Below are 15,031 nucleotides of genomic sequence, written 5' to 3'. Positions count from 1 at the left end.
GAGCTATTCCCATAACCCCAATAACATTTTCGAGTCAATCTAGTAAAATATTGTGATCTATAGTATCAAATGCTGCACTCCGATCAACTAATATAAGCAAAGAGACATAACCCTGGTCAGAAGACCACAACAGATCATTAACTACTGTAATTATTGCTGTCTCTGTACTATAACGAGGCATAAATCTTGACTGAATGGCTTCATGTGTCTGGTTTAGGTATGAGCATAGCCGCAGAGACGGGAACAGACTCGAGCTCTAGGTCTGAAAGTGCTTCTGCACAGTGCACTGCTACAGGAACTGTCTCACAGAGATCAGAGGCATGAGGTCACAAAGCACAGACAAGAATGAGATGAAAATAACTCAAGCACAGAGGTTTCACATCAGAGTGACATATTCACCAAAAATGTTACTTTTTTATCATCATAAGTGAAAACCATGGGTGCATTGAAAATGTAAGTTTTTCTGAAAGCTGTGTACAGTTTTTTGGAAAGATGTATGCAGTTCTGTGCAGGTCTGTGATGGATGTAAAAAAGTGTCTTTGTTGTGACACTGAATGTCCTTTGACTATATAAGGTTTCCTGTTTATAGATAGCAGTACTTCTGAAAGGTCCTGCATGTAGCAGATGTGATGGCGTCCTCTTGCACGCACATGCTGATTCTACACGTTCTACTCTACGGCTTTGTCTTCACGAGCTCCTCCGCAGGTAGGTCTCCTTTAGGCGTATCTTTTAAAACAATCTTAGTAGACACTTCACCTGTGACAGGTAGTACTATATCCCTCATATAAGAGAACTGCCATTATGCATTGAGTTGAACATTTGTGTGGTCATTTTTAAGCTTTTCAGAAAGTAACGCAAGTGGTGTGTTGTTTTAGTAAGAAGGCTGTGCAGTTTGAAAATACTGGTCCATCTGACTCCCAGTATAACAGACTAATGCTGGGAACTCAGAAGGTCCAGTCATAAAATCGATGAATGTTTTGGATGAGAAATCTGAACCCTCTGTGTTACCACTCATGATAAACAGCTTGTCGTGTAATTACAATGATAATATTAAACAATATACTATGTATATAATATTTAACACTTTTACTGTAATTTCATAAGCTTGTTTGTTTTTAGCATTAATTCTAATAACAGAATAACTGTAGACACCACAGGGGTAACAATTCTACTGTTGTTGATTTAAGTACAATTTTATTCAAGTACATCAATTCTCACTGATATGTATTTGACATAAATGTATTTAAATCTTCCCTTTCTCTTTCAGAAGAGAGCACCTTGTTTGTGTCAGTGTCTGTTGGTGAGGTGGCTACTATACAGTGCAGCCCCAGACATGAGCCACAGGACGGAGTGCGTGTTCACAAATTCATGCATAAAAATCAGGCGGTGTCCTATTTCTACAGAGATGGAACATTTACCCCAAAGCCACCATATAATGGCAGATTAGACTCAAATAAAAACTTGTCCAACTTCACTTTGTCCATCCACAATGTGACAGTGAGAGACTCCGGTGTTTACTGGTGTACATTTAACAAAGAGGAAACAGAAAGTTTAAGCAAGGAGAGGTATCTGTTAGTAGTGTCAGGTAAGCATCCTCCTCCTACATGTATTTACAACCAGAGGTCCTCCTCCAGATTACATTAATAGAAAAGCAATATTTTGATTCTGATCTGTCAGAATTTTAATTTATCTGAAATTTTTAGTTCAAGCTTTTGTTAACACTTAGTATCAAGTGCTTCAAATTGCAAACGCTGATAAGTTTGCGTGGGTTGTTTGAATAAAGGTAGTGGCCAGTCTTTTAGAGTGTACTAAGCAACACAGTCTGCTCTGGCTCAACTCACCCGCTTGTTTTCTACCAAGGAAAGGAAATCCGGTGTCCTGAGCGACAGGGACACTTGAATCACACACTCATCCTTGTGTGTGTGATTACAGCCGTCTCTGTGTTCCTGTCAATCATCACCATTATTCTGCTCAGTGGGATTCCAAAGGTGTGTGTTTTGCCTGCACATATGCCATTACAAACGCATGGGACCTGAGTACATACACACACACCTACATATATACACTCACATGCAGCAGTAGACACTCATGATTCATGCATACATATACATTCATACGTTTCTGGCTGTCAAATAGTGAGAAAATTTGTAATGTGTGAAGTTCTGGGAATGTCCCAGACAGATTAACTTTTTTTTTTTTTCCATTTTATTGAGAATGGAAACAGTTACATACAGTTTTCTTGATACAGAGAAAGAAATGTATAAATATACCTACAATTTATTTAGTATGAATGTTAAAAAGGAAACACTATATATGAGTATGCACGATAAAAGGTTAAATGAAGCGAAGTGGCAAACCTGAATGGCACACTATTGACATGCCATTTAGTCTGGTGATATGTGGTTCTGAATACAGCCTATGTATAGCTGGTTTAACTATAATGTATAGCAGGTGAAATAAGTATTGAACACGTCACCAATTTTCTAAGTAAATATTTTTCTAAAGGTGCTATTGATATGAAATTCTCACCAAATGTCGGTAACAACCCATCCAGTCCACCCATGCAAAGAAATCAAACCATAGATGTCCATAAATTAAGTTTTGTGTATTAATGAGAAAACGTATTGAAAATGCTAACTTAAATTTATTTAATACTTTGTACAAAAGCCTTTGTTGGTGATGACAGCTTCAAGACGCCTCCTGTATGGAGAAACTAGTTGCATGCATTGTTCAGGTGTGATTTTGGCCTATTCTTCTACACAAACACTCTTCAAATCCTGAAGGTTCCGTGGGCTCCTTCTATGAACTCTTGAGCTTTATTTCCTTCCACATATTTCCAGCTCACTGGTTTTACCCATCATGAGATTTTCTTATGTGGCACCTTGGTAACGAGACACCTTTTTATAGGCCATCAGTTGAACCAGCTGATATTAATTTCAGTGGCAGGATTGCTTTCTAATTACTGATAGATTTCAGCTGGTGTCATGACTTTCCATGGATTTTTGCAGCTCTCTTTCTTCATGCATTCAATACATTTTCTCTGTGTCGTTTCTCATTATTACACATAACTTAATTTATGGACATTTATGGTTTGATTTCTTTGCATTTGTGGATTGGATGGGTTGTTATCGACATCTGGTGAGAATTTCATGTCAATAGCACCTTTAGAAATATATTTACTTAGAAAATTGGTAACATGTTCAATACTTATTTCACCTGCTATATAGAGTAAGTTTAGATGTTTTTCTGTCATGTGTAGAGTGGTTGTAGATATTTTAACAATAACGTATTGAGCAGGTTTAGATGTTTTTGGTCTATTGTGTAGAGTGGTTGTAGATGTTTTAACTGTAACATATAGAGCAGGTTTCGATATTTTTATCATATTCATGTGTTTCGGCTGAAGTTGGTTTCTGGGCCTTGTTTTTTCAGGTCAAGCGATGTTGTGAGCGTAGGAACTACACCTCTACTCAACAGCCTTCTGACTCTGGATCCACACATGTTCAGCAACCTTTGAACTCTGAGTACGAGGTCATGCACGCCCACCAGCCCTACAAGCTAGATCTGCCCAGCATATGAGTCCACCAACAAATACACTGTACCAGATAAAGTGTGACAACCGCAGAACTTCAAAACCAGTAGCCAACATGTCGCAAAGCCTGTGGTTACCTGTGATGATGAACTTTGTCTTAGACTCAGAGAACATAGTGCGGCATCTCTAAACACCTATAAACTGACTGTGAAATTGAAACTAGAACTGATCAGAGCTTGTTGAAGGAGGGTCTTTCTCAAACTCAAGCACGCTTTACAAATATCACTTTTTTTCTTCTTCTCCCAAAACCAAGCTCAGACCAAACACAGGCCCCAGGTTGACATGACACACTCAGGATGACCCACTCCCCATTTATCTCCTAGCTAACTCTTCAGTATTAGCTAATCTCAAACTAATCATCTTGCTTCTGGTATAGACAGACATTTTCACAATGAAAGAAGCATAAATAAAACAGAATATTCTTAAGTGAAATTAATTTTAAAAATTAAAAGTGAAATCAATTAAAAATGCAACACTTGCTGTACATTTGCTTCATACATTGACATTTCTTAAATAAACACTTGGATTTGTTTGGGTTTTGTATCTGCGTTACTTTTACGCCACACATGCCACTAACCACTTAAAAAAAAAGTGTTTAATATCTACTGGACCACCTTAAGTTACCACAAATTAGTTTCACCTTCATATTACAGCTGCTCATGAAGAAATGTAGTGCAGCTTGTGAAGAAGACGAAACGTTCGCTACTGAAGCCGCTTAGACTTGTGGTTGACATATTCTATCTCTCTATCGCTCTCTTTTTCGTTCTGTTTGTTTGTGTGTGTGTGTGTTTGTTTGTTTGTATGTATGCACAACAGTCACCAAAGTAAAACACAAACACTTTGGGTAATTGAGGCAGAAAAAACTCCTTCTTTCTGTTCTGGATGACTTAACTACAGTGCCAGACCAGATATTGGACAGTAATTGAATGTAGTGAAATGTAAGAATATAAAAATAGATTCATGTGAAACATTTTATTGAAAACATCAAAGGACCTTGGTTTCCATGATTAGCAACGGTGTTAACATGTTTCTTTAAAGTCTATCTGGAGTCCTGCCTTGGCTCGGGTTAAAATTTATGGTGATTGCTTGGCGAAGCGGAGCAGTCTACCAGGGTTCACGCACCAAAGCTGTACGTGGTTTGACAACTGGTTGTTGCGTCTGCAATCATCCATTTCCTGTTTGTTTGAGATCTTAGTAAGATGTAACCAGCTGACATGTCTGCATCAGGTATGCATGTATAGCTGCTGGTATCCTGCAAACAAAACTTGCCTCTTCATCTGTGATTACGTCGGACTAAGCGGCAAATGGCTTGAAAGCAAAAATGATTTTCATTTCCTTTGTTACCTTACAAAAAAGCTTTAAAAAGGTGTATAAAAAAGTGGTTAATTATCACAAATATCTTACTTTGTCTTTTTCGCCACCATTAAGGCTATGCGTCTGCCCGCCCAAAGAAACACAGACTGTGCCATCAAGTTGGTAGGAGACTCTTACTCTCCCCCATGCCAGATCCTCTGTCTCAGGTGGAGAACCAGATCACAGGGCAGTAGATGCAGAAGGCTGCAGGCCAGGGCTACATCTGCCCTCCGTCAAGTCTGGACTACAGAGATCCGAATACCGTCAGAGTGAAGTACCTGCTCCCCCTGCCTCTGGTCCCAGCTGCGCTGGAGCAGGAGAGAGGGGCATAGTGCCTCACCAAAGAGTCCTGCACAGTACCTACAGTCTGACAGGCATCAGGGGAGGGCATGGATGCAGGCATGTAAGGCCCATAGCCGAGCCACTGCCCCCTCTGTCTTGCAGGAGTTCGTTAACAAGGTCTGAGAGATACTGAGAAGTACTTTGTAAGTAGTTGTCAACACTACCATTAAACCTTACCCCGTGTGCATGTTTGGTTTCCATAGGCTCATTCATTTGGCTGTTAAACAGTTGATGACAATAAAACGGTCAAGAATAACACATTTATGAAAACTGCCATTGAGAAGTGGCAAGGTGCCACAGCTGAAGGACATGCAGAAAAAAAGAACCAAATGCGAGTCTCCAACTGCAGCATTTAATGAAAATGAATGAGCACGCTGTCATGTTAAATCAAGCCACAATGTGTCAAAGAAACCTTTATGCAGTTTATGGCTATATTGTCCTTTCAATTGAAATTTAAAGCCAATCAGAAAATTCTCCGTGAACCGACACTAATTCAACATGCACACTTGACCAAGCATCACTGACTGGGACCAACTAGAGCCAATGATGCAGAACACACAGCACAAAGTACGGCTCACAGTTGGTCATTTTTGGGACATTTGGGCTTACCACAGATGACAGAAAAACATTCTTTTTTCTTAATTAACAACAACATCAACAACAAGAAAAAAAATTCTAGACCCAGAGTACTTTAGTGTGGGCATAAGAGCATAGCGCCGATGGCGAGTCAGGAGTCTTCGTGTGTAGGTAAGTAGTCATGGCCATCCGGTACAGATTGGAGTAATTGGGATCATTCACGTTTGGCACACGTCCCCAGCACTTTCTGAAATGCTGATTTTACAGATGTAACGAGGGACAGGACACGCGCCGAGGGGAGGGGGTGCGTTCACCAGTGGGTGCCATGCCAGGACTGCGCCAGATTACAAATGAAACTCTCTAAAGCTGCCTGATGAAAAAGAAACGAACTCGGTTTGTTAAAATACAGCCTTTGCTGTTATCTGGAACACAGACTATCAGCATGTTTTCCATGGGAATGCATTAGGAATATGGGCATGCAGATACAAGCCTGGATAATGGAAATTACTGTACATGATCACATGACTGGGGGTCAAACAGCATCTCTGTGGTGTTGCTGACATTTAATATGGGGCACTGGGCAGTTTTCTTTCCTACTGATATTATGACGTAGCAGAATCTTTATACAGTGAACTTAATAAAGCAGTGTCATTAGATAATTTGATAATGCGGTTGCGTGGATGAGTGCTGATGTGCCCGTCTGAAAGGAGAGTAAAGAGGATGAACGAGCTTGGGGACACCTGATCATTTTACACTAAAAGGATGCTGCTAACTTTTACTGAGTGAGACTTGACAGGACAGTGTGGTGTCATTTCATAATAAAAGGCTGAATGCTCATCTGCTTCAGTTTCTTCAACAAAAAAGGGGGAACAACTAAAGAGTATTAATGCAGAAAGAGTAAAAGTGCATATTTAAGAGAATATTAAACCAGAAATAAAAAATCAACAAAAAGCAAACTTGCATAAGCCTTGGAGTTTTCTAGATGCTTCATAATGAAGTATGTAATGGTGTTAATGATTCTAGCAAAATGGATCAGGTCCAGTTGTGAATTTACCTTTGTTTTTAGTGAAGACACATATTTATTTATTTATAGACATTTCATCACAAGAGAAGTTAAAGCTACAGGTCTATAATTGTTTTTCTTATAGACTGGCTTGATAACAGTTTTTAAAACATCATAATAGGTACAGTATGTGAGTTTAGTACAGTCAATAAACTTCAGAGTACCAACTGTAGCAAATTACAAATTACAGTTGACTGTAAAATATATCGCAGCCATTTGTCAACAGTTATAGAGGTGGTGTATATAAATAAAGTGATGTGGAGTCAGTCTGTGACTTTGGTGATTTCCACACATCCTCCCCCTCTGAACTTCCCATCTCCTAGTTTGGTTCACAGAATCCAAGGGTTTAAGCAAGCACTTAAGCAACTAACCTAAATTTCAGTGTTGAATAAATGAGATACAATGACTCAGGAGATGAACAACTGTGATTAAAGCCACTTCATAATACCGTAGATGGGTTCATTATCAAATTAATTAATTAACTTGTGCAGCAACGAGTTAGACACGTGACTTTGTTACAGAGAAAGTTTCGTAGAGCTGATTCTGCCATTCTGATTTTTACAGGAAATGATATTAAACTAAATTAAATTGGGGTTGCAATATTTTAATGTCCCAACCAGCAGCACAGTTTCAGCTATTCAACCATGAAAGCTTTTGGAATTACAAAGCAAGCAATGAAGCGGTCTAACACGTTTGCTGGGTGAGCAGTAGAGTCCAGGATGTTGTTTTTTTTTAATTAACCTGGATTGCAGTTCTGTTATCCAGGATTGTCTAACGCAACTACACCAGTCCAGATGAAGAACAAGTACTAAGTTCTCTGTCATTTTTAAAGCAGTGGATCTGAAGTGAGATCTTATAGCGTGTTATGTGTGTAATGACCACTTTTTTATGAGTGAAATGACCAAATTTTTTTTTAAGTGTTTTTACAACACTTTGAGTCATGAAGGTGCAGCTGCTTATATAATCATAATGTTTCTGTTCATCTGTCATTGTGCATAATAATCAGTGTAGACTATTATGTTGTTAGAGCCACAGTTACACATTGTAGGGCGGCCATGGTCCCATGGTGTGGTGTACATTCACCAGAAAGGTTAATATATGCATGTTGAGTCATACCAGTCTGAGCCATTTTTAGGCCGTTTTGAAGGACACTCACTCTGTATAAAACACGCTTTATGAAATCCTGCTGTAAATGGGGTCTGATGTATTGGTACTGGTTTTGGGACAATATAACATTGTGAAAATATAATCCGTTACTCAGTCCGTCACTGAAATAGTAAAATGAACATAACAAATTCTGATCAAGTACTTTTCACTGGGGTCACATGGACATTGTATACCTTGTCTTCTGTCTTCTACTATGTATGAAAGTGATGCAAAACTGGTTTGAAAATATTAGGTGTTCACACTGCTTAAAAAACCCAACTGTGTGAAAGGAAAAATCATTGTATTCTGGCCACTTCCACTGTGCTGTGTGAATGTGGTCTATGGCTCTGGTTGCAAGCTTCTACATCTCCCTAGAGGGTAGACACACCGCAGTGGTATACACACCGCATTGGTCTTTCAGCTGTAGCACACCTGATCTACCACACTGACTCATGGAGGGTTTGCCTATTCATTGTTGAATGTTATACAGGTAAAACAAACAGTTTTGCAGTGCCTGAGATCTATAGAACAGGGAATGGAGGAGCACACAAGGAAACATCCCAGTAATTAATGTTACCCATCAAGAACCGTGATGTCTGCACATATTTAACCAAGCAGTGCATTCCTGATACCACTAATTACACGTTTAAACAGAGCACGCATTTTTACGTGGCCTTTCAGGATTGCTCTGTTGTTTTATTGCATTCAGAGTCCAGAGGTATTTGTTACATGATCCATTTTCACTGGATGACAAGTCACATAACTCAGAGACGTTGTGACCACTGAACCTGCTGACGCTAACATTCACTCTTTGTACCTCTTCATCCTAACCATTCTCTCTCCAAATGTGAGGCTCGTACTGATCATCTGGTGGATCATGCTGACAGTCCCTTAGCTTTTGCTCATTAGTCACAGTTAATTGATCCGTTTCGAGAGCTTCTTGTGCACTCTTTTGTCACACCTACATAAACAGTCTAACGGAGCTGTGGAAAACCCTTTAAGGCCAGACAAGGTCTTTCTCAAACTCACATCTTGCCACTCTCCTTCTGAATGAAAAGAAAAAGACATCACCATATGTTATGGAGGGATTTTCTTTATTTATATAAAAGAATTAATGTCTTCCTATAAAACTGAAATTTGGGACCTGATTGACGTAGGTAGAAATTAAGAGGATATTAAGAAAATGGGCAATAAGTATGAATGTTTTGGGAGGAATCTGTTTTACGTTGCCGAAAACCACTGCTGAGGTTCCCCTCCTCTAACTATTATCTGTGCCTGTGTGTGTGTGTGTGTGTGTGTGTGTGTGTGTGTGTGTGTGTGTGTGTGTGTTGGGGTAAATTCAGTGGGAAGTTTGCAAAGTTGAAGGAGCGACTCAGACCCTGAATTTGTTATGTCAACCGTGTGCTTCTGCTCCAGGACTTGTGTTTTTCTTGGATCATATGTGAACACAGAATACTCCTCTCTCTCTCTCTCTCTCTCTCTCTCTCTCTCTCTCTCTCTCTCTCTCTCTCTCGCTGCCTGTCTCTCTCACATTTTATTCAGAGCTCACAGACTAAGCAAAAGGAATATTCTGAATTAAAATCTTTCTATATAGTGTTTATCCATTGAATACTCGCTCAACTATAAGTTCATTGTTATGTCTTATGTTCACTCTGTCACTGTAGCATTTAATCATGTTCTGACAGTGGGAACTCACTCGTGCCTACTGGGCAGGACAGATGGAGGGTTAAATAAGTGCAGCTCACCCCTCCCATGCTGAAACATTCGACAGAGTAATGGCTCCAAGTTAAATTTCAAATTAATTTTCAAATGAGTCAATTTATGCTTTAAACTCAATTCTATGCTACGTTGCATTACTTTAATTCAAAAGATCCATTATACTAGTTGAGTTCAGTTCATCTTTATTTTCCATTGTAGCTATTTCAGATACATACACTGGAAGTGTGGTACTCACTCAGAAACATATGAAAAGTATAAGAAACAGATACAGAAACAGATATATGCTACCATACACACCCATCCACACACTAGGCTGCTAATAATAATAAAACATTTCAAATTCATACAACACTAGGATAAAAATATTATAGTGTCTTTTCATTTTCGGTTTAATAGACATATATAATTTCCCAGTGCCCAGGGAGTAAAGTTCTTTGCTGGATGGTGTTTATTTTTGTTTAAATTGTGAACGTGGGCCTACGTGAGGACGCACAGCAGCCATAATCCTCTGTGCTGCTCACAGCTCTGTTTTCAGCTTTCCAACCATAACAGTTAAAATTTCCATCTCAAACTGCAACAGAATTACAATCAAAATGAAAGACAGACTGTACAGCACTAATGTCCAAGCTATTTAAAGACACCTTTCTATTCCTCTGGCATATATATTAACCTATAAGATCATTCATTTTTCTCAGGGAATAGTAATGAGGGTGCAGCTATCAGTAGAGCATGCACGCGCACGCACACACACACACACACACACACACACACACACACACACACACACACACACATACACACACACACACACACACACACACACATGCACGCGCACACAAACACACCTAAAAATGATTTAGAAAAGTAGATTAATATCTAGTGTTCCTGGGCAACAAAAGTTATACAAGTACACAAAGTATATTTTGAATACTTATATTGAAAGTAATCTATTAAAAATACACCAAGTACCAATTCCCCTGAGTTCTACTCACTGTAACTGTATCCTCCTCTGAGAGCCGAGGAGGATACCTGTACCTTTCTTCTGCCGGTACAATGGCAGCCTCAGACTCGGATTCCAACATGCCTTATTCACACAGCATCTCAGGGCTTCCACGTACACCACACAGCCGGCCGACCCCCGACAGCTTGGCCAGAGAGCCTGCCCGTGACTCCAGACATCCGAGGAAGCAGCACATGCCATCCTAATGGATCACTTTTACAAGATTCAGTGAGCAGTAGTGAAGCACAACTCCATGGCGAGAGTTGTAATCGGAACCCTCTGAGCCCTTCCGAAAGAGTGGGATTTCGTTCATTCTTACACAACGTGGGAGTTTACACAGAAAGTCTTTTTTTTAGGCCCATGTCTTGCAGGAAGTGATTCATGGGTTGCATGTTCCACTCACATGAGCTGGTGTGTTACTCCTGCTTGAGGTCACATCACCAAGCTCACATTGTAGAGCCACTTAGAACGAGCAACAGCAGAGTTCTGCAAACCCAGAGCATCTTTCGGTCCCACCAATACCGAGTCACAAACCCCTTAAACCCCCGTTCCAAAACAGCTGCCTTTTGCACTTATGCAGGAGAAAAACAGCTGTTTATTTACCATCGCTAATGAGTCACATTAGTTGTTGTTTTCTGGGAGTACCTGTCATCTTCACTCAGGGCCACCATCCTGGACTCTCTCTCTCTCTCTCTCTCTCTCTCTCTCTCTCTCTCTATATATATATATATATATATATATATATATATATATATATATATATATATATATATAATCTTCTTCAGATATATATATATCTGAAGAAGATTCTAGGTGAGAAACTGCAGTGTACTGTAGTAAGAGATGTAGAGACATTCAAAACTGTAATAAAGTGCACAGAGTTTCCAGAGAAACAGAGCATTTTGGGTAGAGGTGTAATCAAAGTGCTTCCTTTTGTATTTCTTTCCTTTTTTCCCTTCCTGTTTATTTGCGTGTCTCCCACTCTGAGCTTAGGAAGCCACCGAGATGGCTGAGATGGACGGAAGCCACCATCGTACGTGCACTTGTGCAGCAGGTGAAAATTGGAGCCAGAGGATGTGCAGAGGCTCTAGGCGTATCTCCACGCCAGCCCAGCACCTTCTCTTTTTATATCAGAAGCAAACAACAAAAGAACACCTTTTTTATACATTATGCATTAGTGATCCATCATTGTAACCTGTGTGCTAGCTAACGCTAACACTAGGAGCTGGCCAGTCAGCACAGCCAGTGGGAATCAGCTCATTTACATGGTAATGGTTGGGGTTAAATGTTGTACTGCTGCCAGACACTAGAGGGCGTCAGACACATAGTGGCTTCACTTTCTTCCTGAATGACCTCTTTCATGATGGTGATCACACAGAGATAGAGGGCTTACAAAAGAAAAAACCCATATATATATATATATATATATATATATATATATATATATAGTGGTCTACAGAATATATATATATATATGTATATAGTGGTCTACAGAAACTCTTAGAATACATGGCATATGGCATTTATTCAGAAGCTTTTGCCCAGTTGAATCATGTTTTGCCCCAGGCATGCGCTGCAGGGGGTCGGAGTTAGAGGTTTGGGACAGACTGCTACCTCATATGAGTTTATATTCGCTATATCCAAAGTCTATATCGAGAGTTGGTCTAAAAGTAAGCAGTGAACAATGGCAGGAAAATGTTATTCCATGGATGTTGGATGCTCTCTCTCTCTCTCTCTCTCTCGCTTTCTCTCTCTCTCTCTCTCTCTCTCTCTCTTTTAAAATGTTTTTTATTTTTGCATTTAATTTCATTCATATGCCCGAGACACTGCTTGATCTGGGCTTAGGACGTAAGATGACTCCTGTCAGTGTCAGAAAAAGCAGGCTGAAAGTGAATTGGCCTCCTGGTGGATGCCAGCTGCACCTGTTAGACACACCGCAGTCAAGGCACATGTGCACATGCACATTAAACTCATATGAGTGCAGCAGGGTGTTCTAAAGTCAGGAGACCGCAGCTAATTAGCTCAGAGCCTGGACAACACGGCAAGTGGTTAGTCCCTTGGCCCATAACCGTCGGTCACTTGTTCGTGTTCTTAAGCTATCTGCCGACCAGGTGTCAGCAGTCTCTTCATAGACGTCTTAAACAGTTCTGAATGTTTGTAAGTTCTGAGATAACCAAGAACTGGTTATCAACTATGAAGAAGAAAGAGGACAGACCATAACCAGACTTTAATTTTGGCAGGTCTGCTGCTGAGCAGACCACCATTTTCAAATATCCAGGGACTTTTTCTGTGGACTTTATGTAGCCCACAGACCCTTCCTTAGCAACAGTACATTTACTTCTAAAGGAGACTCAGTGAAGCAAGGCACTCTTTCAGAACCTTTAACAGCCTGTTCAGACCACCCAGACTGCTGGTGTATGGTGAGCTCAGCCCAGTGTAACACTAGGTCACCTATTAAAACCCTGTGTGAGAGAAAGCTGTACCCACATACACCAGCCCAGGACTCTCCAATTCATTGCCATCTGGAAAATGGTATAACAGCACCCAGTTCAATACCAACACCTAAAGGACAGAATCCACCCACAAGCCATCAGACGTCTCAGAGCTCAGGACGAATGACTAACTGTTTGCCCATCCACAAATTTGTTTGACCTGGACTGGAATTTGCACTGTCAATTTAGAACTCGTCTATCATCTTATACACGTCACAGTTTAAATTCTAGTTGCACTGTTTATTTTCAGTATTACAGAATTGTCTTTTTATCGCTTGACTGTCATGGGTGATACTGTTTCACTCGTGACACTGCAACCCAGGGAAATGCTACTTAACTTCAGTTTTATATACATGTGCAGTGGATATGACAAAGTGGATGATAACTTTGATAAACCTGCTGTAAGCAATTTATATTAGGAACACTTAAGTGTCTTTACATACTCATAGCTATCACTAAAACAGCTGCTCTGAGACAAAAAGGCTTGGTCTAACAGCAACTATAAATTTCAACCCAGTCCAGCTGTATTAACCATTAGCCATGATTTTATGAAATCTTTTTACAAGAAGGTTCTTACATGAATCTTCAGTTCTTTTGTGTGTGCATGCAGAACATAGACAGGTTAAGCATTACGTGTGTGTAGATGTGCAGAAAGGGGCTTTAGAGAAAATGTTGGATGGAAGGTGTGGGGTTAAAAGAAAGGTTTGGTCTAGCACTGGCACATGGCTCATCGCAGCTTTAACTAAGACTGTATTTGCTTACAATGTCTTTTAAAATGAAAATGACAGGAGCCTATGAATGAATCCAATCCTGTTTGCAATCGTTATCTAAGCCAAAGCTTTTGGAGATCGGCTGGAAAAAGAGAAAAATAACGGCAATGGATTGCCTGCACAGTTAATAGTTATGTAACCTGTGAGGTCAGGCCACGTCTAGCGCTGTGTTTTTGACAGTCGGTGCTCTCATATTTACAGCAGCTGATGCAGCCAGAACAGGCGAAGGCAATGCCAAGCTCCACGTGAGCATGAGTGTGTGTGTGTGTGTTGCTTTTACAGGACTACACAGACCACAGATTTAGACATCAGAACTTTGGCACATACACACACACACACACACACACACACATATACAACTTCTGCATGTGGTGTGGAAAGAAGTTCTGACTGTTCTGGGGCCCATTCTGCTGTTTAGTGCATAATAGAGAATAGACTTATGACTAACCCTAACCCCTAAACCCTAAACTCTAACCCCTAACCCTAACCCTAACCCTAACCCTAACCCTAAACCCTAAAACCTAACCCCTAACCCTAACCCTAAACCCTAAACCCTAACCCCTAACCCTAACCCTAACCCTAACCTCTAAACCCTAAACTCTAACCCCTAACCCTAACCCTAAACCCAAAAACCCTAAACCCTAAACCCTAACCCTAACCCTAAACCCTAAACTCTAACCCCTAACCCTAACCCTAAACCCAAAAACCCAAACGCTAAACCCAAACCCTAAACCCTAAACTCTAACCCTAAACCCTAAACCCTAACCCTAACCCTAACCCTAATCCCTAAACCCTAAACTCTAATCCCTAACCCTAACCCTAACCCTAAACCCTAAACTCTAACCCCTAACCCTAACCCTAAACCCAAAAACCCAAACGCTAAACCCAAACCCTAAACCCTAAACCCTAACCATAACCCTAAACCCTAAACTCTAACCCCTTACCCTAACCCTAAACCCAAAAACCCAAACGCTAAACCCA

The 15,031-nt window shown here is 40.3% G+C and overlaps 1 protein-coding gene across 1 annotated transcript; it reads left to right on the top strand.

The window, feature by feature from the left end:
* The first annotated feature begins 362 nt into the window (after positions 1-362).
* On the top strand, positions 363-4,125 carry LOC118242010 (uncharacterized). The gene is made up of 5 exons (XM_035530117.2): positions 363-453; positions 590-705; positions 1,268-1,585; positions 1,861-1,988; positions 3,430-4,125. Exons 2-5 carry the CDS (start codon positions 630-632, stop codon positions 3,574-3,576), a joined length of 669 nt encoding a protein of 222 aa, XP_035386010.1. The 5' UTR covers positions 363-453; positions 590-629; the 3' UTR covers positions 3,577-4,125.
* The last annotated feature ends 10,906 nt before the right edge of the window (positions 4,126-15,031 follow it).

The sequence above is a fragment of the Electrophorus electricus genome, chromosome 3 (genome assembly GCF_041902795.1).
Source record: "Electrophorus electricus isolate QZ-2024a chromosome 3, ASM4190279v1, whole genome shotgun sequence".
Taxonomy (NCBI): domain Eukaryota; kingdom Metazoa; phylum Chordata; class Actinopteri; order Gymnotiformes; family Gymnotidae; genus Electrophorus; species Electrophorus electricus.
This window is presented reverse-complemented; position numbering and strand designations above follow the sequence as displayed.